Below are 27,261 nucleotides of genomic sequence, written 5' to 3'. Positions count from 1 at the left end.
CAATAACTATAGAAATTTTTATATAACAACGATTTATATAATATTGTTTTTATTTGTGTTTCAGATCATCGTTGGAATGGTATATATTCACATTTTATTTATTAAATTCATTTAGAAATTCGTTTAACACTAGATTTGTTCACTATTATTTAAAAATTTACAAACGTTGTTTAAATGAAAAAATGGATAGAGGAAAGGAATTAATATTTATGTATATTTCATTACAGCATTAAAAATTACCATATAATTTACAAAACTATTCTACTTTAAAGTTAATTAAATTTAAATTTTATTAAATTACAATTAATTTAAAATATTTCTATTTTATATATATGTAACAAAAAAGTTTGAAATTAATCAAATTTGCTCAATTCATATATCTAGTGTTAATTGAATTAATTGAATGTAATGCAGTTTTATAGTTATTATTTGTGCATTGTCATCGTCATCCTAAGGATTGTAGACCCATTGTGCATTCATCAATAAAGATTTAAAGTGAGTATATTTTTTTATTAAATAATTCCTTAAAAATTTTAATGATTTTCTGTAATAATAATGATATTAATAGGATTGTTTTTCTTTCAGTTTCAGATTGCAATCGTGCACGAATGGCCCATGTGAAGTGACCGGGAGTGAAATTTTTGTTGGTGCATTTGACTGCGAGCAATGCAGTTTTTGAATTAGTGCAGTCTAGAATCAGTGATCGGGCGAGTAATAAGTTAAAATCAAACGCGAATTAGAGTCAGTGTTGTTCGTCGTATAATAAAATTTCGGTATCGCGGTAAGAAACTCATCTATAGTTTCTTATTTTCGTATAAACCGCGGTTTTAGATTCACGCGAGGTGCATCACCATGGTGCAATAGAGCTGCATCTCATTGGAATGCATTGTAAGTATTCATTTTTATTTACATTTTATTCGATTTTATTTTAACATGATTTTGGATAATATTCCAGATAACTTATCGTTTTGTCTATTTTATTTTACAGATATAACCATGGATTCTCTCTTCTTTTCAAAGATGTTGGATGAATTCTTCGATGGATTTTGGATGGATCTTCGATGGATATTCTTCAATGGAAAATCGAGTAATATCTTCCATCGTCAGACTTCAATACTTGCTGCGAAGTCGGAGTGTTTTGGAGCCATCGCAGAACTTCTTAAACCGTGAGTTTTTATTTAAAGTCCCTCCAGTGCTCAATCATGCCGAGGATGAAAGGTCCAAATCGGCACGAGTTACTGGTTGTAATTATTTAAATAAATTATTGACGAGCACATGAGTAATTCCTTTGTAGGAGTTCTTCATGAAAATTATATATTATATTGTATGTTTTATTATTAGTTCAGGATAGGTTTTCTTGTCTCATCGGTTAAATTCATTTAATTCATAATAAAATTAATTAATGCACTCTCTTCTTCATTACGTGTTAAAAGCATGTAATAATTAATGTCTTACATGCATTGCTTCGTACAAAGTTTATTTAATCGAAATTAATTTTGATATATCAATACTTTGATATTTTAAATAAATGAGCAAGAAGACAAACTCATTCGCGACGGATAGACTTTGGCAGTTAAGTGGCGGCTTAAAGCCCAGTTCTTTAATTAGAACAGCCACCTTAATGAAAGGAGTCATCCGAGGTTTGCAAAAAATATCCATCATCATTGTAGAGTCTTTTAATACAGTCTTTACCTCGAAACTATAATTGTTTCATATGGGGTAACTTTTTTTTCATTCGCTTGTTTAAGTCATTATTCACCAAATGACTTGTAGAGTCCTTAGCCCGTTTAGATGAATTTTTATGAAAATCTTTTGTGATATATTTATATATGTTAATTATGTTTTTTTAGATCAGGATTTTCAGCTTCTAATATACTAATCTCCCGTTTCTCCCCCCATACTTTCTGCGTTCTCATCTATGCGTGTGCCCAGGTGTTACACGTATGGGTGAGAAACAGTTAGCGTGGGTTTAGTTTTAGTTTTTTTCCCTATTGGCGGCTGTTATTGTGCTAGTGATTGCACGATGTACTTTACACCTGTGTGTGCGTATTAGGTAGTGTGTATTGTTCATCGTTTCGCGATATTTTTTATTCATTTAATACATCATTAAATACTTAAAGCATTACTTCTACATATCTATCTTCATTCTTATATTTATATTAAATATTTCTAATTTGTTTGATAATCTCGTTTGCATAGTAGAGTTACTGCATTTATTTGTGGAAACTTTGATATACTTGTATATTACTAGTATGCATACATATATACTAGTGTATACTTGTATTTTTGCTTTAGTTTGTTATGCAATAATCATTAGCCTTGGCAGTCGATTTCAGCAAAACGTACGTATACCCATTAGCATATAAGTTTAGAAAACGTGGTTGAGCTAGGGTGTCGGAGGTGCCCCGGGGCATGCTCTCTAGTTTAGGCTTTTGCACCCTGGTGGTATGTGTGAGAACCGTGGAGTGAGTGGGTGGGTATGTATGTTTTTTCTTAAAATGGGTAAAAATATGGATAATAGGCAGGCAGGTAGCATACTTCTCTGAATGAATGTGAAAACTTTAATTTTAAGTAGGTAGGATCCAGGAAAGGCATTAGACTTCTTCCTTCCACTCCGGAGTGGAAATTCCGCCTCCTGGTTTATACAGAATTGTTACAAAATTTTATCATCTCATTCTATATTATGTTTGATTTTTTAATTTATTTTGTAACTATTCTGTGATCTTTATTATGTATCATGATTCAAAGATATTTGCAACCATTTAAAAGATTCATTTCTTCTTCGATTTTATCTCAAACGAGATAGAGTCGAATCAAATTCGCAAATTCTTTGATGCATTTGATACTTAGTTTTAAGTATTTCAGGATTAGCACTACGCACTATCGCGATTTCGCCTTACAGCTATAGAAATATTTGATATAATTATATATAACGAATTAATTAAATAAAGGTATTTTAAGAAAATGCATTACATTTATTGCACTATTTATTTCAATTTGATTTTATTACTCGACGCTAAAAGGTGCGAAGTGTTATTAGGTCATCGAGGGAAATTGTTATCTGCTTGGACATTCGATTAAATGTTCTCGTGTATGGTCAATGAACTCTAAGTTCATTGATGGTCCACGAGCTAGAAAAGTGAACGCGAAATGTAAATTAATTTTTGAATAATTGAGAATTAGAATCATAACAAAATACGAGTTCATTTGCAAAATTAGTATGAAAGATATTATCTTGCTCGCACGTAGGAAATGTCCAAATGCAGTTTTCATGGAACGAAGAAAGAAGAGGCTTAATGCCGAAGAGGCCCCCACTTAATTGTGGCTCAAGAGGGCAACTACATGCTATTGAGTTATTTTCAAACGTTCAACAGCACGTTTGAACCTTTTGAGAATGGCTCTTTAGTCAAATTTTATATTTTATTGTTTAACTTTTTTGCTCGTCATTAATTTCTAGTTGTAATTGGAGATGATGGACCATTCCATCTCCTTGGGACACCAAATTCGTGTCTATATCGTCAAAAAGGTGCACATGTGTTTAGTTAGTTCGAGTCAAAAATTTGAATATTTTTGTATTTTAAAATTTTAAAGCTTAAATAATGTTTGGTAAATATTTCAGTAATTTCTCTTTTCTTGTTTCGTCTTTAAGATTTCCACTGCTATTGTATTTTATTAAATTTGTAATTTTTCCTTTTTATATAACATTGTTTAAAAGTATTCTATAATAATTAATGGATAGTATTTTCTTTAGTAACTTAATATTTCTTTTTTTACTTTTTTATTATTTTTTTTTTTGTAAATGTAAAATCACGCGTTTAAATTTTATTTAAAAGTGCATCTGCCAATTGTACGATTTATATGTCAGGCTATTACTGTATCACTTGATTGTATGATTTATATAGTTTTCTTTTTGTTACAGGTGATCTTCGATGGATTTAACAACAAACCTTTTTGATTCTCCTCCTGTTTTTTATAATATATGTATAAATGCATTTCTGAAGGCACACATATAACTATGAAATATAACATTAAATATTTTTGCACAGGTTTACAAAAGATTTTTAATATGTTTGATTATTACATGTTTAATTTATTTATATATTTTTTTCAGACTTAAGACTGGATCTACTTGTTTCTTTTGTTATAATATTTATGACATGCATCTTAAGTTCTATGAATATACATAAATGATGTTAGATATATGAGATCAATGATTAGTCGTCTAGTCTTCATACGACACAACGACAATATTGAAAGTTTGAATATGCAGTTTTAATATTTCTTGTTAGATATGAAACGTTATATGTTAGAATATAACAGAATTAATTAAAATGATTATCATTGAATATTAGATATCACAAATATATAAATATTTTACTCACCATTAGGTAAAAAGAAAGAGAGAATGTGATTCGAGACTCCTCGCTGAAAGATATCTTTTGCAGTTATAAAGTAACTATGATATTAATAAATTAAACGAAGCAATGAGAGATAGAGATAAAGTCGTATGATAATATGAAAAAACACAATTTCTCTGCGATAACAGAAATATGTGTGTTATACTTGTATAATCGTATAATTATTCTACGAATTGACTGACGTTGGTTAAAAAAAAAACGTATGAGAACAAATTTATTCAAATTAATCAAGTTATTATAAAATTGTAGTTAATAAAATATACAAAAAAATGTATTTTATTGTAAATTTTCATTAAAAATACCATGAATTATTATTTTCATTAATTTTTCGTAATAAAAGCAACTATAGTTATACAAAACAAGGATAAAGGAATAAAATTCACATTTCTAGGACTACGAAATTGTAAATTAATAATTGCGATCGAACTTTTTTTCTTTCTGTTTTTTTTTACAGTAAACTCGTCGAGTCTCTCCGGTTATTACGTTTTTGTTAAGCCATGGTGGGGTGGGGTGAGGGGGATGGGGGAATATTAAAGCATCCTAGCCGTTTAAAATGACGCGCGGAGATGCAAAAAGTTTATTACGGTTTCGCATTCTCCATTCTCATCATATAGAACTTGACTTTCTTTTTTTTTTTTCTTTTTTTTACTCAAATCCAACAAACCAGCGCGATATTTTCGTGTTAACATTTAGATCTCATATATCTATCTATCTATATATATATATATACATATATCTGCCGTCTCCTGACTTTAAAAAACGATCAAATGAAATCCTCATGAATAAAAGAAAAAACAAAAACAAAAAACAAGAAAGAAACCTCGAACAAACGTAATAAATATTAATAAGCATGAACACGGATAAAAATATACATACACACATATAATATATATATATATAAATAAATATATGCAAATAAGAAATATTAATATTCATGTATAAATAAATAAAAGTCAACTTAATTGGATTTTTTTTTTTTTTTTTTTAAGAAAATCAACGATGATATAATAATATTTTATTAATTAAAAATTATTCTAATAGATATCTATAATTCATTCGTGACTTTTATAAGATTACACAGTAGAATATGATTAATTATTGACGTCAAAGCAAATAATAAAACGTGGTATCTCGTTGCAATATATGAATATGGCAAATGTAACGAAACAAGTGGTAGTAGTGGTGGTGATGGTGGTGGTAGTGGTAGTGGGTTAGGAGGGAGATGGGGAATTTCTAGTATGCAAATACACGATAAAAACCGAGAACATTTGTTAAAGATATAATTCTTTAAATAACGTAAATTACATTTATTATTATTAATAATATTATTAAATGGTAGAACCAGTAAGAAAAGTCTGGACGGTAACGATAACACTCTGGAATTTTGTACAATTAAAGAAAGAGAGAGAGAGAGAGAGAGAGAGAGAAAGAGAGAAAGTTCAGCATCTTTTAAGACTACCATAACCCTTCTCCTCTCTCCTACCCCCTTCTCCATAACTTCATTCCTCTCCTTGAACGTTTCCTCTTTTACTTTAGAAAAGATAATAGAAGGAAGTTGAGAATGAGATGTTTTTTTTTTTTAATTTTTCTTTTTTTTGTTTTGTTATTTTTTTTTATTTATTATTTTTTTGTTTTGATAATTCGAGACGATGAACTAATATTCTTATTTTACTAGACATAAAAGAAACATATTTTTAAATATTTACTTCCTGACCTAAATCCCACGCGCGATTAACGTTAACACATTCCGTTCCGTCTTATTTTAGTTTCCGTTTTATTTCTGCATTTAAACTATCGTACGTATTTATTCGTATAAAATATTATTTTATTCGTCAGGGAACGTTGTACGTTTAGAATAGTTTTTAAAGTAGAACCAATCTTTCATTTAATTCGATATTAAACGCGTCGTATTATTTCTTTATATTCTTGTAATTTTTTTTAATTTTTTTTTTTTTTTTTTATCACATTTAAGCATATCTTACCATCTTATCATTGAAAATTCGAAAGTAAAACTTTTTTAAATTAATTATTAAGATGATTCCATAGTTCGTACGTTTACAAATTAATACTTAACATTTTACATATTAACTAATATCATTAATTTAAAAAAAAGTTGCACTATCTAAAACAATTCGATATAAATAAAATAAATATAATAAAAAAACAAAAAATTGAATAGAATAGTTACGTCGTTGTTCGATTATATTCAAAAAAGAAAAAAAAAAAGAATTCTATCATAGAAAAACGACCACCTACCCATGAGTTTTTATTACCCTATGATGTACGGTGTCAAATGAAAGTAAAGGTGGGGATACCAAAGATGACATAGGGAGAGAAGAGGGAAGAAATAGGAGGAAGGGGAAGGGGTGAGATCAACGTATGAGCATTAAAACCGACAATGGGATCGGCGCGTGTCCCAGTTGGTTGTGTTAAAGCTTGAGGAAGGATTCAATGTTGTGCTCGGTAACAAACGTCCTACAGAAGATGTTGTAATAGGGTGGTAAGGAGGAGGGAAGAGTAGAGGGAAAGAGTAGGGGGATTTTCGTTATATATCTCAGAGGGAGAAGGTAAATAAATACTCATACTAGCTAACTATACACATATATATATATTTATATATGAAATACCCTGCATTTATATATATATGAAATACACTGCATTTATATATATATATATATATATATGTATAGATATGTGTATGTGTATATATGAGTTAGAAAAGGATAGGGGAGGATCTATCGCACATTACCCGAGCCACGCGACCGCCATGACATAAATTTCGTGGATTTAATAAAGATTCATGGCTTCCTCTTTTGAAGTGGGTGCCTGGGATATGCCGGACGGCAGGCCAGTTTGGCTAAGTTAACTTCGAAAAGATGGCGAATGGGTTTTGCCGTTAAACCGTGCAAAAGAGTACCTCCTCAATGATAAAGGACTACTACCATTTTTGATGGGATGGTGGATTTATTATTATTTTTTTCATTTTTTTTTTTTTTTTCAAGAAACTTTTCCGTACAGTTTGAATTATTGATTGGATCTAAAGGCAAAATCAGTTCTCTCGTTTTTTGCTTTTGAGAGAATTCACCGGTTGGTTAGAAAACGACGCTTATCGAAGAATTAAAAAAAAAAAAAAAAAAAAAAGAAATTAAATTAAAAAAGAAAAAAAGGGGTCAAAGAGTTATGGTGGGCAATCGTTGAAAGAAGTTTCGGTTTCTTTTCTTTTCAACCCCTCATTGATCCTTTTTTAAATCTCCATTTCTCCATCCTTTTTTCTATTACTTTTCTTCTTTTTTTTTTTTTTTTTCTTATTTTTGTTTGTAATATTTAGCTCCTTCCATCCTATTCCACTCCATCATCCGTTATTTTTACTTTCAAATACTTTTTTTTATGAATATTATGTCGGTTAATTGATGGTTGATTGGTGGATGATATTTACGTGGGTTATTTTTTTTTCTTTGTTTTTTTTTTTAAGCAACAACAGTTTTGATATTTCTTTTTAAATAAAAAAAAATAATAAAAATAAAAAACAATTAAACCTTAAGCTTATAAAATGCAAACATATGTCGTTGTAGTTGTAGTTGGCGCGTGTTCACGAATAAAACACGCGGGTGGTCCATTTCTCTCTATAACACAGAAGGAAGTTTTTCATAATTCTTCATTGAATTTATTAATGGGTTTCGAAACACGCCTACGTAATGATAGTAACGTGTAATAATAGTATTTGTAGGGAACCCCTTCTGAATGTTCTCTCGTATGCCATCATCGACATGCTTGTCACGTACCATAACTAAATACGTTTAACTATCTTCTACTCTTATTGTATTTATTTTTTATTTTATTTTTCATTTCTAGTAGGAGTCATGTATATATATATATATATATCTTTTTTGTAGGGAATGAATCGAACAAAATGTAATAGTAAAAAAAAAAAAATAATGAACAAAATAAATAGTTATACTTATGTTTACTTTTAAACTGCACACCCATCCACCACCATCGTTAAAACAAGTTTTGTATTATTTTTTTTTTCTTTTTCTTTAAATGGGCTTTTTTCACGCGAATTCCTGTTACTCTTGTTTTTATATTTCTAAGGGTTAAAAAAAAAAAAATCGTGAAAATTCGATGCCATTCAAAAATGAGAAGATACAAATATATATATATATCAAACGATTTTTTTTCTTCAAGTTGGTTGCTCGTGTAATGGAATACATTTTAGCATGACTTTTTTTACGTGTTGATACCTTTGGCGCGCCATATTCAAAATGAAAACGAGCCTCAAAAGAACCACCCTCTCTCTCTCTTTCTCTCTCTTTCTCTTTTGTAAATGCTTCCGGCTTTCCCCGATATTCCTGCTGGTGTGGGTACACGAGGTCTTTCATATCGTCACGTATTTTTTTTCCCCCTCCCCTTCTCCACCCCATTTGAAAAGAAAGAGATCGCATATAGAAGTACTTTTCTCTATGCTGAGAAATAAAAATAAAAAAAAAAAAAAGTAAAAAAAACTGTAAGAACGTTTTCTATCCACGTGTAACCGAGCACGAACGCATTTAAGCATCGAAACTTTTGCCACCATCATCACCCGTTTTACGTTTCTTTTTATTTCTCTTTGTATATGTATATATATATATGTGTGTGTGTGTGTGTGTGTATTCTTTTTCTACTTACTTTGTAGAAAGCAAAGTAGAAAAGTCACACATTTTTCTTAGTATATACAGGTACGTGTTAAGAATCGATTTACCATTTTAGATTTCCTATCGTTTAAAATGCATTATGTTAAACGTCAGTTTGAAAATTATACGATAAACGTTTTTCTACCTTTGTAAGTTTCAAAGAATCGTGAATGCAATGATTTCTTATTATTATTATTATTATTATTTTCGAAGAATCTTTGTTAGATCGTGTTGTTAATATTTATATTTTTAAATTACAATACATATAAGTATAGATATATATATATATATATATTAATTTATTTCTTTTTTTATTTTATTCTTTTGTAATTTAATTGATTAGAATATAATAATATAAATAATAATTTAGAAATTTTTATAAATCGTCAATAGTGAGTTTATAAAAGGTTTAGGTTTGTAAAAGATTCCTTTTTTGTTTTATTTTATTTTTTTTTTGTAATTTAATTGATTAGAAAAATAAATATAATAATAATAATAATAATAATAATAATAATAATAATAATAATAATAATTTATCATCGTTGATAGATTATATTCGTTTAAGTATACTACACGTTCCAAGTGAAGGGTAGATTTTTCAAAAAAAAAATAAAAGATAACGATGGTTCGACGAGAAATTCAAAAAGAGAAGCTGGGTACGTTCGTTAGCTGTGTATTCGATCGAATGAATTCGAGTGAGGAAGAGTGGAACACTCAGAGAGAGAAAGAGAGAAAGAGAGAGAGAGAGAAGAACGAATAAATAATTGCAATCTCGGTTTACGAGATTCCGCTTGTCGGTCAAATGCCATTTCATTTGCATTAACGAACCGTACGATCTATGTACATTTTATGTACATATACGTATGTATACATATATACATATATATATATAAATACATTCGTAGGTAGTTACATACACTTTATCTACCTGCAAAATCCACTTACTTATTATTAACAAACTCAAAGTTAATTGGCGTCTACATATCATACATATACATACATATACAGGGTGATCGGTAACTGGTGTTACAAGTGAAAAGATGATGATTCTACTTGAACAAATAATTCGAAAATATAGAATAACATTTTGTCGTTTGAGGCTTTGTTTTTGAGAAAATTGACTTTGAATTTTCGCAAAGTACGCGTGCACTTGATCATATCTCGTTATACCGGGCCTACGAACTTTTCATATAAGAATAACCTATATATATATATATATAGGTTAAATCTGAAAAGTTCGTAAGGTATTTCCGAAAAGATTCATAAAATTCCACGATTCATAAAAATTCCTTAATAATTATTATAATTATATTTATTTTTCTAATGAATTGAATTAAAAAAAAAAAAAAAGAAAAAATACAATCTTTTACAAACCTAACAGTCATTCATCTTCCACGATTTATGAAAAAAAAAAAAAAAAAATAGACGCGATGATCCATTTAAACAAAAAAAAAATCTGTTTCTCAACAACGATTGCATATAAACCGTTACCCTAAACTACCCTGTATATTAAACATTCCTTTAAGCCCCCCCCCCCACCCCCTATCCATTATTTGTTCTCTTCGACATTTCTTTTCGTGAAAAAAACCTACTCCGAATTGCTGCTGCTGCTACTCTTCGTAATTACGACACAAACGTACCTATCTACCTTCCTACCTATCTTCCGGACATTAACCGCAAACCAACAACCATCACGCAAATGAACTGCTAGTGAGAGACGGTGTCCTCACTCTTTAGGAATAATCCCGAACGATAATGACAACAATAGCTTTGGAAACAAACCAAAAAAAAAAGAAAAAAAGAAGAAGAAGAAAAAAAGAAATTGGGAAACGAGGGAAGAAAAGGGGTAAAAAGTTAGGAAAAGTGCGCTGTGTGTTTCCTGCAGTTGGTGGTGGGTCGGTGGGTGGGTGGGCGGTTGGTCTCCTCAACGATTTGACGATGAACATAATTTTTTTTTTTTTTTTTTTGTAACTTTTGTTTTCCTCTTTCTTCTTTGAAAATAGGTCGAATTATTGAAATGACAAAGACTATGATGTGTTCCGTAATGAACCATTACTACCACCATCACCATCCTTTCAATTGCTTTTTGATTTTTTTCTCTCTCTCTGCTAAGGATATGATTACTTCACTGACATGAGTAGAAAAAATATAAGAGGAGGAGGAGGAGGAGGAGGAGGAGGAGGAGGAGGAGGAGGAGGAGGAGGAGGAGGATCGAGCATTCATTTCAAAAACTTTCGTTCAATTTTGAATTCAATTGAAAAAAATGGAGAGAGATTTTTTTTCCAGTGTATTTTGATTGAAATTAAGCGTAATGAATCATCATCCATCGATCGATCAAAGGTCCAACGTTTAACGCGTTAACGGAATGAATGAATATGCATTCAAACAAACCACATACATATGTTTATTTGCATACGTTTCTATATAGGATAGATAAATAGATATGTAGATATATAATACATATGTTCGAGAAATATAAATCGATCCTTTATCGCGAATTATATAAATATATATGTATTAGTTTTATTTTTAATATAAATATATTAAATTAATAATTAATATAATTTTGTTTTTTTTTTAATTAAAATCAATAAACATATTAAATTAAAATAAATTATAAATAAACATGATATGCTTTAATAATAATATAATATATATATATATGTTTTATAATAGTAATGTAATATGTAATAATTTATTTAAATCTTATTTATAAACTGTGATATAGGTGATGATATTTTAAATGAAACTATGAGAGTAAACTCGTTTTAAAAAAATTTTGTTTTTAACATAAAACAAGTTATTCTCTTGGATAACGTTTTTATCATCTTTCTCTCTAACTTTTCTCATCTTTATTTTATTTTTATTTTTTTTTATTTGTTGTTGTTGCTTCGTATAAGAGTAAAGTTTGTCGTTGCTCGTAGGTAGGTAGGATCGTCGTAGTTATAGCAAAACGATAAGCTAGGTGAGTTCCGGCAACGGTGTGTTATGGTTGTTGTATCCATTCTCAAGAGAGAAAGAGAGAGATATCCTGTGGGAATAAACAACTGCGATATCCTAAGGGCGTTTTACCTGTCCCTGCGGTGTTTGCGTTCGTAGAAAATTTGCATCCCGCCAAGGCACGAAAATTTGCATAAGTATATGTGAAACTATGGAAGACTTAAACCTCGGAAATAGGCAAAGGAACGTTGAAGCAACCCTGACGCAAACCCTGACGTAACCTTCACTTTTCTTACGAATCGATATAATAAACAAAAATCCCCAACCTTTTTTTTTTTTCTTAATCTAAACAAAATCAATCGAATGATCACTGAAATGAAATGAAATTTATTAAATAAACTTTATTCTGTTAAAGAAGATTATTTTTCTAATTGTTTAATAATTTATTTAGGATAAACAAAAGCTAAAAAAAAAAAAGGCTAAAAAGAAAATATAAATGGATTATTATGAATTTACTTATGAATATATAATTAATTTTATGAACAAACTTACCGAAGGTTGAATCGAATCAAATGCTAAATTGTCAATACCAGTAGTCATCTTGAACGTTATCTAAAACACACACAAATTGTCAAAACGTTAACGTTTAGGCCATTATTACGTGTATAATAATTATTAATCATTAATTATTATAAATATAACAATTGAACAAACTTATGGTGCTTTGTTCTATAATTGCATTTCGTATAATGCAATTATTAATTTTAGTAAAACTATTATTTTTATACAGAATTATTTTTGTTATAAATATATATATATATATAATATTAAATTAAATATTAATAGATTAATATTTAATATCGAAAAAAAAAAAAGATTAAAATCCCAATTATATTTTAAAATTCTTCAAATGTTTTTTGTTACTTTCTAGTTAATTATTTTTTTATTTTTTATTGTTATTGTCTTATTCAAACGAATGCATTTGAAACGTTGATCCTATATTTTCTTATAATCACTTTAATCCCTTTAATAAGATTGACTCGTTTATAATCGGTAAGAACGTTTGTTCGACGGTCATTGAATTAACTTGCACGGGTCCGCAAATACACACACCCTGCCGTGTTACCGGAGGTTGAAACAACTCGTTATCGATGAACGCTTTCGCGATTGGTAAACGCTTAAGCAAATAGCGGAAATTTCATGATTAACGGAGATAACGCACTGAATATACGCAGAATGATCGTGTGTGTTATTTCCTGGCTCTTATACCAAAATTACATATACGTTAATAGTGGTGTGTTGTAACATTGCTGGCGAAACGTTCGTCAACGAGATGAACGATGATGATGATGATAATAATAATAATAATGATGATGATTATCGAGAAATCACTATTGTTGAAAATCGTTATTCAAATATATATTTTCATCAAATGGATAATTAATATAAAAACGTTTCATTTACTTCAATCAATTCGAATGATATTAATTTGTAAAAGAATTCATTTTCAAAGAAACAAAATGATATTTAACATGGTTCCCCATATATTTATGGTTAACATTTTAAATTAATAATTGTGTTCTTTATTTTATTTTATTTCTTTTTTTTTCTTATGTTGAATAATAATTTCGAATATCTCTGTAAGATTTTTCATAGTTATCGTTTTAAATTGTGTTTTATGTTATTATATTATATACAACATTTGAATATAAATATATATATATATATATATATATATATATATTTTATAGAAGGTTAAATTGCATTAAGGGGAGTTGAGAAAACGCATCGGAAAGATTCTTCTTGGGGGCAGTAAGACAATGGTCTGATAGGTGCGAATGAACGTTAATAGAGCGTCATGGTTGTTCGAAGTAAAAGGATAATAGGCCTACACACAGTAACGTTGGTTAAAATTATTATTATTCATTGAGCGTAATATTTTTATTTTTTTTATTTTTTTATTTTCAAGCACCATCTTCTACGAACAAATCGTACAAAAATTCACCGAGTCTCGCATATTTTTTATAAATAAATATTAAACGTTCAAAACGTTTTCATTTACATTTGCTTACTTCAACTTGAAATAATATGAAATAGGTATGAATAAAATATTAATTTAATAATTATTTTCTTGAAAATAAAAAAAAAATTAAAAATAATTATTATGAAAAATATATAATGCAAAAATTTCCCTTTTACGAAGAAGAAAAAAGTAATGAGAAAAATTGCTATAAACAAAAGAAAAGAAAACATTATAATAAGAATTTATGATCTTACGACGTTGTTTATTTGTAATGAAAAAAAAAAGAAAAAAAAACGATTAATAATCTTACGAATGCAGTTTGTCATTGAAATGCACGTATAAGTAGAAACTACAACAACAAAAAAATACAAAAGAAAAAGATTAATTTCAAAAGTCAAGGTTTTATAATTATAATTTTTTTACAAATTTTTCCATAACGTTAAGAAACTAATTTTACTCGTTTATTACATAAACGAATAGTATATAAATATAACTATTATTACCAACATAATAATAATAACGTAAATTATGTTGTATTTATTTCTTTCTTTTAGAACGATAACCTTATATACGCGAACAATTTCTAATATAAATAATTTTAATGTAAATTATGTTTAATTGTTAGTTTAAAATAATTGTTCGTTCATCATGTTGTTGCGTTGTTATCCATTTTATCGTTTTTAAAACTACTTTACTTTTACCTCGAAATAATCGTAATTATTGTTCGTGAATAACGTGATTTTTTAGAAATAATAAAAAATGCATATAAATAAATATATATTGTAAACGATCGGGAAATTTCCAGAATGGACAGAGAGAAAACGTGCCGAAGACTATACTTAAAGGCTCTCGAGCGGGACCATCTTTAAGTTTAACACGATTTCCCCATTAGTAACCTTTCTACCCTTTTTTTTTTCCACGTGATTGCGCGTATAAAGAGTTTACCTTTTTTTTTTGCGATCTTAAAAAGAGTCATTTCTTTTTAATTTTTTTTATTTTATTTTATTTTATTTTATATTATTTTATTTTTTTTTATTTTATATTATTTTATTCTATATAATATTATTTTATTTTTTGTTATATTATTTTATCTTATTTAGTTTCATTTTATTTTACCTATTTTTTTATCAATTTTTTACTTATTTTTTATTCCTTTCCTCAATACTTTTTTTTATTTCCAAATGATAAATATTCATTCCTTTTTTTTCTACGTTTCGTTAACGAATGGCTTAAAGAAAAAAATAGAAAAAAGAAAAAAGATAAGAAAAACTTTATGATAAAATATTGAAGAAAAGATATATATATATAAAGTCTTTGTTATATATATATAAGGTAAAAGATTTTCTTTACGCTTTAACTGGCATAGTACTCGACTTAGCCTTGACATAGAACGAGAAAAGGAAGGTCAGTTGGTGGAATTAATCGATGTAAAGCCGTGAGTTGAAATATGTAGAAGGAAATATGACGAGGAAAATTCAATCGTGTGTGTATATATATATATATATATGTGTATATTTTAACTGAAGGTTTCTACTTTAGCCATGAAAATTTCAATCATCTCGGAAACATTTATATGTCGTGCTTAATCTTTGAAAAGACAAAAAAAAAAAACAAGAAAAAACAAATAAGGAAAAAAATATTAAATTAAGTATGCGAAATCTTTGATAATTATAAAAACAGAGTTGGATTCACCTGTAACGTGTAATTTTAATCTGACATTAATTCCATCCTTCGATATTAATGTTTGTAATATTTGCGTAATATCCGGTTTTTGTCTTCCTCTTTTTTTTTCTTTTTCTTTTTCTTTTTAACAACTAACAAGAATGATTAATTCAAAATAATATTAAAAAAAAAAAATAATCAATCAATTATTACACAAACACCTGCGAGAATTATTAATTCGAAATAATATTGAAAAAGTAATTAATTAATTAATTTGATTAATTAAATTAGTAAAATTTATTTTACGATTTACGTAATCAAGAATTCAACAACCAATGAGAATTATTAATTAAATTATTATTAAAAATAATTAATTAATTAATTTTTTAATTACAATTTTCTACAAACATCTTATTTAATACATCAAACAAAAAAGGGTAAAAAGTGTTTTCGTTAGATTGTAAAAATATTATAAAATTAAAAAAAAAAAAAAAAAGAGAAAGTAATTTTAAAGGAGATAAGATAAAAAAAGAAAAAAAAGGAAGGTACTGCTACCTTTTTTTTTTTAATAGGGAAAAACACTTTAAAATTCTTTCTCGTTCAGCCACTTCTGGGAGACACTCGCGTATTTCATTCTCGTTTACCTGTCAGTTTCAGGCATGAGAATTTAGTGGGGTTATACGAAAAATCTTACGTAATCAATTTCCACGCGTGTGTCTCTTTCTCTCTAACACATTCTCTTCTTTTGCACTCATATTCACGAAAAGGTGTATATACTATATATATATACATAACGAAAAAGACTTTTAACTTAGGTAATATTTAATCCAAATACCGTATAAGTTACGAGATGCACTCAATTAATTTATATCATGTTGGTTACACCGTTAATAACACTCGAGATGGATAATAATAATCTTAAGAGAAAATATTTGAGATATACATTTCAGCGTATTATCTCAACGAGTTAAGTGTTAGTTGGGTGAACACAACGAGTAGAGAACGTTTTCCCATCTCTTGGGATTAATATTTGAGAAAGACCAACGTGGTAGGAAGACAATGATGAGAGAAGGTGTATTTCTAACATATTTAAAAGAAATTTATTTTCTGATGATAAAATTAAAAAAAAAAAAAAAAAAAATTGTTAAGATAAATTTGGACGTTATTAATATTAAAATAATATTTACTGAAATGAATGTTTCTATTCGTATTAATATTTCAGTATACTTTTAACATACTATAAACAAAATTGTATAGTCTTTTCTAATAGTAAAATGAAAAAAATTGTTAAAACAAATTTTTTATATTTGATATTAAAATATTATATAATATTCGTTTAAATGAATAAATTAATTTTTAATATAATATTAATATTTGATGATGATAATAACAAAATTACACTTACCTTAGATACGTGTAAAAGAAATTACAAAATTTGTTGTCTTCTTTTGTTTTTTTATTTTCGTACGTATTTGTTAAAGGAATAAGAACGACTAACAACGATAACTTGAAAGATTGATGATACTTTGAAAAAAATATATATATATATGTATATATATATATATATATATATATATATATTATTCATGTATAAGATAAAGCTTGAATTTCAGTGAAGACACATTGTTCGTTTTAACTGTGTGACGCAAACGGTAGAACAACGAGAAACCACCGCTAATTATTTTGCATTCGCTTGAACGTTCCCAAAGTGTTTCATTAGAAGCGTTAAATTACAAACGAAAATGTAATCATTTTGGTCTTTTTTTATTATTATTACAAAAAGCAACAAGACTTGTATGCTTTGGAACGATGCTGCCGTGTATGTAACTCGTCACATATATTATTCAAGTATACAAGAATTTGTATCTTTCTTTTTATTTTATTTCATTATTTTTTATTTTTTTGTTATTTTTTCTTTTGCAGGTAAATGATAACGAGCATGCTTTTAAATCTTCGTCAAAGAGATATCCTTTTTTTTTTTTTGGTTCATACGTGTATTATTATCGTCGTTCAAAAAAAAACAAACGATATATATATATATATATGTGTGTGTATATGAAATTTTTTGTATTCTTCTTCTTCTTCTTTTTCTTCTTCTAATTAATTTTAATTACGAAAACTATAATAGTAGCAACGAGCATCAAATGTTGAATTATTTTTTTTTTTTTGTTAAAGGAAGCAATATCTTTTGTAGAAACAAGATATTGTAACTTCATTCGTTTTTTTTTTTTTAAATATTATGTTCAATGTTACTCAAAAAAAAAATCCCCCCAAAATCAAGAAAATACTAGTCTTGAATAATAATAAATAATAAATAATAAATTAATATTATTGTGGTTTTATATACTAGGATTATTTTAAAATACAATTTTGTAGATCCGTGTGTGTCACGTTTTACTAAAAACCGGTTTTTATCCACTGGTGGTAGCACCTTTCTTAAAATGACTATAGTATATTATAAACGACACATAAACACACACACACACACATATAACAAGACGTTGGTTAGGACGATGTCGTGAGTACGAACATAAGAGACTGACTATTATTCACTAAGACGTTCACAATGTTTATAAGTCCCCAAGAGTACGACGACTTTGCATTGAAGAGAAGGGGTCCAAGAACACGCATGCATTCGTTTTTTTTTTCTTTTTTTTTTTTTTTCTTAACACAACCATAATTTTATTCTCTCTTAATGTCGTTAAATTTTACTTTTTATCCTTTTTTTAAAATAATTTTAACGGGTTCTTGTTTCTATTTTTTTTTTTTTTTTTTAGATAAAATTGTGTCGAGCAAAAACATTACGATTTATAATAAATATATAGTTGAATCACGTGTAATAATTTACATATATTTTATTATTATATATATATATATATAATAATTATAAATAATTATTTATTAATATTTGAATATTATATAATTATATTAATTATCAATGAAATAATAATAAGAAATTATATTTATATTTATATAATATAAATATAATAATATTGATATTTAAGTATTACAATGAAAAATATTTATTCTACTATTTTTTGTTTTGTTTTTTTGGTAAATATTTAATTTGTGTAACATATTATATTTATTTGAATATTATATAGTGTGGACAATAAATTATAAAACACATAACATGTATATAGATATATTTATATATGGTATACTAAACACAGGTAGGTTACTTTCTTGTGTTTTCAAGCGAATCTTTGAATAATTGACGTATTTAACTTTCACCGGAAATGCAACTACTATTCCAGATTAAAATTATAATATTCTTATAACAACAATAAAATATATATATATATATATATATATATATATGTATATACCACAATGATCATTGAACAAGATTGCAATTTGTATTAACAAAATTGTGTTTTTCTATTTTGTGTATAACGTGAGAACAATAATAATTTATTTTTTTAAAATAAAAATTTGTATTTAAATAATGTAAAAATAAATGATATAAATAATAAAAAGTATAACGATTAAAAGCTATGGACAAACTTTGAACCAATCGAGTCATCTCCAAATAATACAACTATTGTCTTTGCTAGCTGTTACAATTGTATCACCTGTATATGAAAAAGCGCAACTAAATACATCGTCTACGTGACCATCGAGTTTCTGCACGCAATATCCGGATTCTAAAGACCATAAACGTGCAGTTTTGTCCAATGAAGAGGTCAAAAGGTGATGACCGCTTGGACTGAAACAAACTGGGAGAGAAAAGAAAGAAAAATTTGGATTTTTATTGAAAATTTCTAAATGGAATATAGGTCAACACGTTTCGTATATCACCAGTGGTACACGTGGCCTGATAATCAAATTAAATATATTTATTTAATATTTTAGAAAATCAATTAATACCTGAATTATAAATTAGGTAGAAAGGGTTAAACAAAATTAAAAAAAAATATATATATATTACCTTTCGAAACTTCTTCTCGATGACCTTGCATAATCGAAATTTGTCTAAAATCCTTATTAGTATCCCAAACTCTTGCTGTAGTATCACTACTAGCTGTTGCCAATTTTTTGCCCGTGTTATCAAAGGTCAAATCAAGAACTTCGTCATCGTGTCCCAATAACGTGGCAAGACAACAAGCAGTTTTTCTGGTGTCCCAAATTTTGGCTGTTTTATCCATCGAAGAGGATGCTATCAGTGTACAATCGAAATTGTAAAGACAATTTGATAATTCCGAACGATGACCGATCAATACGGATACTCGTCTAGATAATTAACAAATCAATGCATTTTTTCTTTTTTTTTTTTTTCATGTAAGATAATTTAAAGATAAGATAAGAAAAAGAAATAAACAAAAGAGGAAATCAAATTGAAACTAACGTAAAAGTTCTGGTATCCCAAACGCTGATTGTACCATCGAATGAACCCGTGATCATTTGATTTCCATCATCGTTGTAATGAAGGGCAATTATTTCTGCCGTGTGACCCTTCAGCAAACCTAATTCTTGACCTGTCGAATTGATCCTTCATTCAAATCCCATTTTTCGTGATAAAAAAAAAAACAACAGCAACAACTTCCAATTCAAACTTAACATTTAACATTTATTTTTCTACATTTTTGTATTCTTTTAACATACTCTCACACACTGGAGGAGGAGATCACATACATTGCAACGAGAATTGCATTTTTTTTTTACCTGTAGCAAGATTAAATATTCTTGAAGTTGAATCCAAAGAACCCGTAGCCAATTTGTTTTGAGTCGGTGAAAATTTGGCTACTACAACTTCACCGTTGTGACCCCACAATGTAAGCAAACAATGACCAGTAGTTGAACACCAAACGTTTGCTGTTTTATCAAAAGATCCGGTTACTATTTTGTCTCTAAAAAAATATATGGAAAATGAAATGTATAACATCATTCTCTGCCAAGCCATTTTTTCGTCCAACTTGGTCAGTGCAATTTTATTACATTATTTTGTTACTTTAATGTTAGATAAGACTTACGATATCGGGTTGTTAAAGGAAACGGCATAGACAACGTTTTTATGGCCTTCGAGAGTAAGTAACTCTTCTCCAGTGTCAATGTCCCAAACTTTACAAGTTCTGTCGTAACTTCCTGTCAAGCATCTATTTAAATAAACTTTTTTTATATTATAATATAGTAAAATATAATAATAATCATATAATAAATAAAATAATATTTTTATTTGTAAGATTAATTATTGGAATCTCTAGCATTTGAATACGCTATCTGGTGGCTTAATTCAAAATTAGAGTAGATAGGTCGAATTGCTACGCCACGCCCCAGCCTGCCGGAGATCCCTTTAATGTTAAAAATAATATAATAATATAATAAATAAAATAATATTCTTCATTTTTGCAAGATTACAAGATAAATATAATTAATCATATTGTTAATGTTAAGAATTAATCTATGTTATACGTTAATGTTTTGGTTTTATGATAAAACCGAATGGTATATCGATTACAACCTTAATCGATAGTTAGTACCTTTTACCTAATTTATCGAACGCTATGTTAGTTAAAGGTAGAAGATGTGTTCTAAGGGTCTTATGTTTATAATAACGCTTCACGTCTGCGTTGCACACTTTGGCCTGTAATTTCTCCAATGTTTCCACTAATTGGTCCATTACACTTTCGGTTATTACTGGCTCACTTGCTTTTATGCTCTCTGCCAGTGCTCTTATGTCAGTTCTGTAAAAAATAATAACACACTTATGCAATTTATTATCTTAAATAAATTTGACATTTAAACAAACTCTTCTAACTCTATTTTTTTCTTTTCATCTTTCTGTAAAAAAAAAAACACCATTCACTTTTCGTCCTTGAATTTGTTCACTTCACAATGTTATACAATTACATGATTAAACGAATTGTATAAAATAATGGTATATTTAAAATAAAAAAAACAAACTAGTTTTCCCCTAGGATGTGGCAATAAAGTGTAAAATTCAATTACTCAAGGGACAGATCCAACAAGTCGATCATCTTAGTTTTAACGTCGCCACCTTGTCTGTATTCCAAGGCTATACCTGTAAATGATTTGTAAACTTTAAAAAGATGTTCAATTTCAATAAACTAAAACGATTAAACGTTAAACGAAGTAATTTTACCTTTTTTTTTCTTTTTGTTTATACTTAAAACATCTTTTAAAGTTTACGTTTACCTGGTGGAAAGTAACGGAGTAAAAATCTTAAAAGCCTCATGTGGACATTCCAATTACGTTCAGGAACGAGCTTTTTTTTTTAAGACGAAGAAAGTGAATAAGATGAAAAGAAAGGGTGAGGGTATAAACGAAAGGGAAAGTTAGGGTACGCGTATTTAATTATAAAATATAATTACAAGTCCTCGGAACAGAAATTATTCGGATGACTAACCCGACACACTTCAGAGGAGGAGTTGGAGTTGGAGGAGGAGGAGGATGCTTTTTTATTTTTTTATCACAAAGGAAAGTTACACCTTTAGCAACACTTATTCACGTTACTGATCTTCCATTGACGATTTGTTTAATAAGAAAAAATAGATAATCGTAGAAGGATTCAACCGTTACCAAGGTGTGCTTGATCGATTATGTTACCAATCTATTAACATACCATAATTATTATCCTAAATATTTATTAACATTTTTATCATTATTATTTGTTGTATTAAAATTTTTGATAGGTTTTATAAAATATTTAAATTTATAGGTTATTTATAAAATAAAAATTATTGAATAATTTAAATGTGTAACAATTCGATTCTCGAATTCTGCCATCTAACGTATAAACTAATAACTTCATGTTAATTAACAAAATCTTATTTTATAGATAAAGATTTAAATAATAATAATAATAGAAATTTTGTAGGAATTTTTTTTTTTATTTTTTTTTTTAAGGAAACAAATTGTTGTGTTTATTTATAAATGAGTGCTGTTTCTTTTATTTTTTTTATTCGTGCATTACTCCAATACATTTTAAAGCTTTTTAAGATAACTTCATTATTATATACAACCATAAGCTTAAAACCAAAACTTAAAGTTTAATAGTACTATTAAGATAAGCTTGTTAATGCGAAAAGCAAAAGTAAAGCGAGATAAGTGCAATAAATAAAAAAGTATAAGTATCCCAGCATGCAACATGCAATGTGCAACATGCAACATGCAACATATATAATATAATTTTATTCTTATAAATATAAAAAATATATACCATTAATAATAAATGAATTTAAAACTAAAAAATTGTAAATATTACATAATGAATTTTGATTAGATTATAAATATACATTTAAATTTACGCGCCATTTTTTGTCACACGGTATTCTACTACTACGCGAATCAATGACGTACTAATCATTTATCGTAATACAAATGTGACACTTCAAGTGTAAGTATAAATCCATGAAATTTAATGAAAAACTTTTATAATAATATTAAATATATTAAAATATATATTTTATTGTTATTTTATTAATATTAATTGATATTTCACATTTATCATACTTTACGTAATTTCTTATTTCTGAGATAGGTAGAAGAAGGTGCCTTCTTTCGTAAACCCATACATTTGAAAAGACAAAACAAAGTAATTTATAACATATATTATGGGTTTAATGCGGTTAGTACAAATAAAGAAGATTCAAGAAATATTATTGTCATGGTATTTGCATGCTACCATTTTTTTTTTTTACAAATAAATTTATTGAAATACTAATTGAGGTTATATTTCATAGGTTCACCATTAAAGCTAGTTTAGTTGGTGGTATTATTTATTATTCTGTACAAGAAGGTATTTGGTCAAAACATGATGATAGTCTTAAAGTTTATGATAAAATACATCAAAATTTAGATCCATATTTGAAGGATAATATACCTAAAGAAATAACCAAAGAGGTGAGTTGAAAAATTGTAATCAATTTAGATTTATAAGTACGTTTAAATGATTACAATGTTTTCTTAGATTTCATCAATACCAAATGTCACAGATTTTAGACATTGGTTAGCAACAAAATGGAATGCAGGAGTTATAACGAGTATTAAATTTGTTGCTGATAGTCCTTCGCATATTGCAAATGCTTATGAAACGGTATCTAAATTTACTAAGGAGAAGACAGAACAATTGACCAAAACTGAATAAACATTTGTGTTCATTTTATTAGTCGTATTGTATAAATTTTAGAAAAATATTTGTTATTGTCCAATCGCCGCAATAAAAATGTTATATAATGTATAATTATATAAATTTACATTTATGCTAAAAGATATTTAATTAATTATATTTTTGTGGTCGTTTCTTTTTTTCTTTTTTCCATTTATATTTTTTACAATACAATAATGAAAATGATAAATTAACGATTATTGAAAGTAACACAATAAATAAGCTATTTAATTTATTTTCATTAGTTATCATAGTTACACTTTATGTAATTACATCGAAGAAGAAGAAGAAGAAGAAGAAGAAGAAGAAGACGTCGTTTGTAACGAATCAATCTTATCTCGTAAATACTTAACACGTTTAGCAAGTATATCATTTACGCTGAAGTTTTGATAAGAAATATTTAATAATTTATAACCTTGAGTGGTTAATAATTTATTATAAAATTGAGGTATTCCTAATAATTCTTCCATTCCTCGAGAATAATCATGATAGTCATGTACCATTATTGCTAACCTGCACACAATTATTATTCTTATTAAAATGAATTCTCTTTTATGTATAAACATAATCATGAATTATAATTATCATTTAGAATAATCACCTCATATTCTTTGAATCATTTTCAATACGTTTTACCAATTTGTTATTTTCATCCAGGCAACTTTCTACATCTAAAAAGAAAGAAACAAAACAAAATTAACGAAATATAATATAAAATAACTTTATATATATATATATATATATATATATATATATATATTTTAAATTTGTATGAAATATTTACCTATGGTAAAACCCATCTTTGTTTTAATATTTGTTTCGAAACAAAGAGGATTGATTTGTTCCAATGCCTCTTTCAAAGCTTCAATGAGTTCTACTTTTTGTCTTCTGGTATCAGCGACTAAGGAAAATAATTCTTTGTTTTTAATATAGGGACCTGCAAATGAAATATAATTAAAAATAATAATAATAATAATAATAATAATGTTTATAAATGAATATTTAACAAAAAATAATCTACCATCATAATTGTCCATAATAAAACGTGCAGCAGCATTGATGTTCAATAACTTGATCGTATTTATTTTATTCTTGAGATTATCTTTATCTAGAAAATAACAATAATTGATCAATTTTACATATTCATTTATAATTACTTGAATTTGTTTAATCATCTGAATTTAAAGCAGTAAGTTTGCACTGTTAAAATTTCTTGTTGAAAAGTAATAGCATATTATAGAATTGTAATATGAAATTGATAAGTTATCTAACGACTCAAATGTTTAAATATACTTACATAACATTTTGTCAGTAAATGTACTATATAATACAGATGAAACGTGGTTCGTAGACACTCTGTTTAAAACTGTCAAAGACCATACAAAGTCTAGCCACAAGTGATAATTTGATGTAACATCAGGAGTTAATGAATTTATATATTCCTGTATTTACAAACAAATAATATATATATATATATATATGTCATATGACTATAATCATATGACAGACATATGTCATATATATATATGACATATGAATATAGTTGATGTGATACCTGAAGATTATTCATAGTTTTAGGAATATAACCAAACGAAGCTAAACATCCTATAATCGAAGTAACATCTTGAAACCTTAATTTTTCTAGATTATTATTAGCCCATAATAAAATGGCATCTAATACATCACGATTTTTATACTTAAGTAATTTTAAAGACATTGCTATTGAACCCATAGTAGGTCCTTTATCATTATCAGGTAATTCATTGAGTAATGTAGACATTATTTTCTCCAATAATATCTAGAAATAAATAAATCATTTATATTATTATTCGATAAAATTACGTGCAATTTAAGTTGATTACCTCATCTGGATAATTTAAAACAGCCAAACTGTACAAAATATCACCACACATTCTTGTATTTAATTTTTTACCGTACATACTGATATTATAAGTTAATGTTTTTAACAGTGGTATATTTCTATCACTGGTGTATGATAACTTTTTGAGTATCTATAAAATAACGAATGAAAATTGAATAAGAAACAATGAAAGATTACAATTTTAACAATTATATTGGACAAACCTGAATTATTTTGGGTGTTGACAATGGTAATAATCCAATGTTACTATCCAATTTTGTGGATTCATTTTGAGTTATTTTGGATTCTGAAACTGTTGTTCGTTTTTCTACGTTGGGCTTTAAATTAGAAATTTGACTTAAAATTTGTTTAACTTGATCAATTGTTATATTTGGATCGTTCATAATACCAATCAAATCTTTAGTATTTTTAGTCTTAACTATTTTCTCATCTAAAGACATAAAAGTATTAGTTTGCAATTTGTCCGATGATGATGATGATAATGATGATGATGATGATGATGATGATGATGATATCTGTGATACATTTGTTTGTTCTTGTAATAATTTTTCTTTCTTGGAATATTTGTTATCATTTTGAATGACACTTTCTTCGTGCTACAAAAGAAAATTATTTTTACATAAATACATATATATATATGGATACACATTTAATTGAATAAAATTTCATTATTTGGTATTACACATAACAAGCACAAACGTATTACAAGGTTTACCTTATTTAAGTTATTGTGTTCTGGACTTATTACACTTGTACTTAAAAATGAACTTAATCTCCAATACGGAAATGTTCTAATTGTCGCATTGAATATATTTAAATGCAATGACAACATTGTAAGATACGTTTTTAATATTAATTTATATAATAACGCATATAAACCAATGACAAGAGTTATATTTTCAAAGTATCATTATGCGTTAATCGTGTAAACGCGACAAATTGATGAACACTCTTTTTAAATAATATATTGCATATATATATATATTTGATAAATAAGTTAATTGCGTGTATAAATTGTATGAAACTTTTGAAAGAATACTTTTAGCATTTAAACAAAAAAAGATTAAACTCGTGTTTAGGTTATACCACACAACGTGTGAAATAATCAAAAGGAAATTTAATAAAAAAAAGTGCCATCTATCATTTAAATTTGTTATCTAATCATATACCCATATATGATAAGCAAATTTCTAATCAATATGATTTATCTTTTTCTATGAATTATAAAGGGACAAGTATTATCGACAGTCGATAAGATCGCATTCTTCAATTGTACGTCGATAAAATCGCATTCTTTAATTGTACGTCGATAAAAAGATTTCCATTCTTACCGACTTAACTCTACTGTGCAGAAAAAGGAAGAAGAAAAAAAAAAGAAAAAATTAAAATCTACAAATTAAAAATGTTTGCGCTTAATTACATATGTTATACGTGGTAACATATGTTTTTTTCTTTGACAAAAATATGTTTTGATGAAGTCTTTTAGAGCGTGACATTTATTATCAGTGCATATAATTAGTTACTTTCTTTTCTTTTTT

The 27,261-nt window shown here is 27.2% G+C and overlaps 4 protein-coding genes and 1 long non-coding RNA gene across 6 annotated transcripts in view; 1 reads left to right on the top strand and 4 right to left on the bottom strand.

Annotated features, from left to right (window-relative positions):
* The window catches only part of Oatp26F (Organic anion transporting polypeptide 26F), a 49,577-nt gene extending 32,394 nt beyond the window's left edge, over positions 1-17,183 (bottom strand). The window contains exons 1-2 of one of the 2 annotated variants that reach the window (XM_015327924.2): positions 17,119-17,183; positions 12,581-12,640 (exon numbers count right to left, since the gene is read on the bottom strand). In XM_015327924.2, the coding sequence (XP_015183410.2) occupies positions 12,581-12,628 (48 nt within the window). In that variant the 5' untranslated portion in view covers positions 12,629-12,640; positions 17,119-17,183. The remainder of the gene's footprint in view (positions 1-12,580; positions 12,641-17,118) is intronic. The other variant, XM_015327923.2, reaches the window with a different exon arrangement.
* On the bottom strand, positions 896-5,290 carry LOC149032618 (uncharacterized). Its single transcript, XR_016176422.1, has 2 exons — positions 4,383-5,290; positions 896-1,238 (listed from the first exon to the last, which is right to left on the bottom strand). It is a non-coding gene; the product is annotated as an uncharacterized LOC149032618 (long non-coding RNA).
* A 1,943-nt stretch (positions 17,184-19,126) lies between the features above and the next one.
* On the bottom strand, positions 19,127-22,861 carry LOC107070085 (uncharacterized). The gene is made up of 8 exons (XM_015327950.2): positions 21,870-22,861; positions 21,663-21,735; positions 21,194-21,397; positions 20,687-20,809; positions 20,379-20,563; positions 20,062-20,191; positions 19,645-19,946; positions 19,127-19,432 (listed from the first exon to the last, which is right to left on the bottom strand). The coding sequence occupies exons 1-8, from the start codon at positions 21,907-21,909 to the stop codon at positions 19,236-19,238; spliced, it is 1,254 nt and encodes a 417-aa protein (XP_015183436.1). The 5' UTR covers positions 21,910-22,861; the 3' UTR covers positions 19,127-19,235.
* Positions 22,862-23,005: 144 nt separating this feature from the next.
* Positions 23,006-23,961, top strand: LOC107070093 (MICOS complex subunit MIC13 homolog QIL1). The gene is made up of 4 exons (XM_015327965.2): positions 23,006-23,070; positions 23,215-23,301; positions 23,417-23,576; positions 23,644-23,961. The coding sequence occupies exons 2-4, from the start codon at positions 23,288-23,290 to the stop codon at positions 23,818-23,820; spliced, it is 351 nt and encodes a 116-aa protein (XP_015183451.1). The 5' UTR covers positions 23,006-23,070; positions 23,215-23,287; the 3' UTR covers positions 23,821-23,961.
* Positions 23,962-24,058: 97 nt separating this feature from the next.
* LOC107070091 (FAST kinase domain-containing protein 4) lies at positions 24,059-26,810 on the bottom strand. The gene is made up of 9 exons (XM_015327963.2): positions 26,439-26,810; positions 25,927-26,319; positions 25,704-25,853; positions 25,397-25,639; positions 25,139-25,283; positions 24,863-24,949; positions 24,626-24,778; positions 24,443-24,512; positions 24,059-24,354 (listed from the first exon to the last, which is right to left on the bottom strand). The coding sequence occupies exons 1-9, from the start codon at positions 26,553-26,555 to the stop codon at positions 24,111-24,113; spliced, it is 1,602 nt and encodes a 533-aa protein (XP_015183449.2). The 5' UTR covers positions 26,556-26,810; the 3' UTR covers positions 24,059-24,110.
* Between the last annotated feature and the right edge of the window lie 451 nt (positions 26,811-27,261).

The sequence above is a fragment of the Polistes dominula genome, unplaced genomic scaffold (genome assembly GCF_049000335.1).
Source record: "Polistes dominula isolate Pdom_NZ unplaced genomic scaffold, Pdom_raw_medaka contig_73, whole genome shotgun sequence".
Lineage (NCBI taxonomy): Eukaryota > Metazoa > Arthropoda > Insecta > Hymenoptera > Vespidae > Polistes > Polistes dominula.
This window is presented reverse-complemented; position numbering and strand designations above follow the sequence as displayed.

What these genes read in the sequence shown, in the direction of transcription:
- LOC107070093 (XM_015327965.2), top strand. An exon ending in CTAAAGAAATAACCAAAGAG is followed by an intron (nt 23,577 to 23,643) that starts GTGAGTTGAAAA and finishes ATGTTTTCTTAG; the next exon opens with ATTTCATCAATACCAAATGT.
- LOC107070091 (XM_015327963.2), bottom strand. Translation starts at nt 26,555, where the DNA reads ATGTTGTCATTGCATTTAAATATATTCAATGCGACAATTAGAACATTT. An exon ending in CAACACCCAAAATAATTCAG is followed by an intron (nt 25,854 to 25,926) that starts GTTTGTCCAATA and finishes GTTATTTTATAG; the next exon opens with ATACTCAAAAAGTTATCATA. An exon ending in TATTATGGACAATTATGATG is followed by an intron (nt 24,779 to 24,862) that starts GTAGATTATTTT and finishes TTTCATTTGCAG; the next exon opens with GTCCCTATATTAAAAACAAA.
- LOC107070085 (XM_015327950.2), bottom strand. Translation starts at nt 21,909, where the DNA reads ATGAGGCTTTTAAGATTTTTACTCCGTTACTTTCCACCAG. An exon ending in TTGTTGGATCTGTCCCTTGA is followed by an intron (nt 21,398 to 21,662) that starts GTAATTGAATTT and finishes TATTTTTTACAG; the next exon opens with AACTGACATAAGAGCACTGG. An exon ending in TGGGATACCAGAACTTTTAC is followed by an intron (nt 19,947 to 20,061) that starts GTTAGTTTCAAT and finishes TTAATTATCTAG; the next exon opens with ACGAGTATCCGTATTGATCG.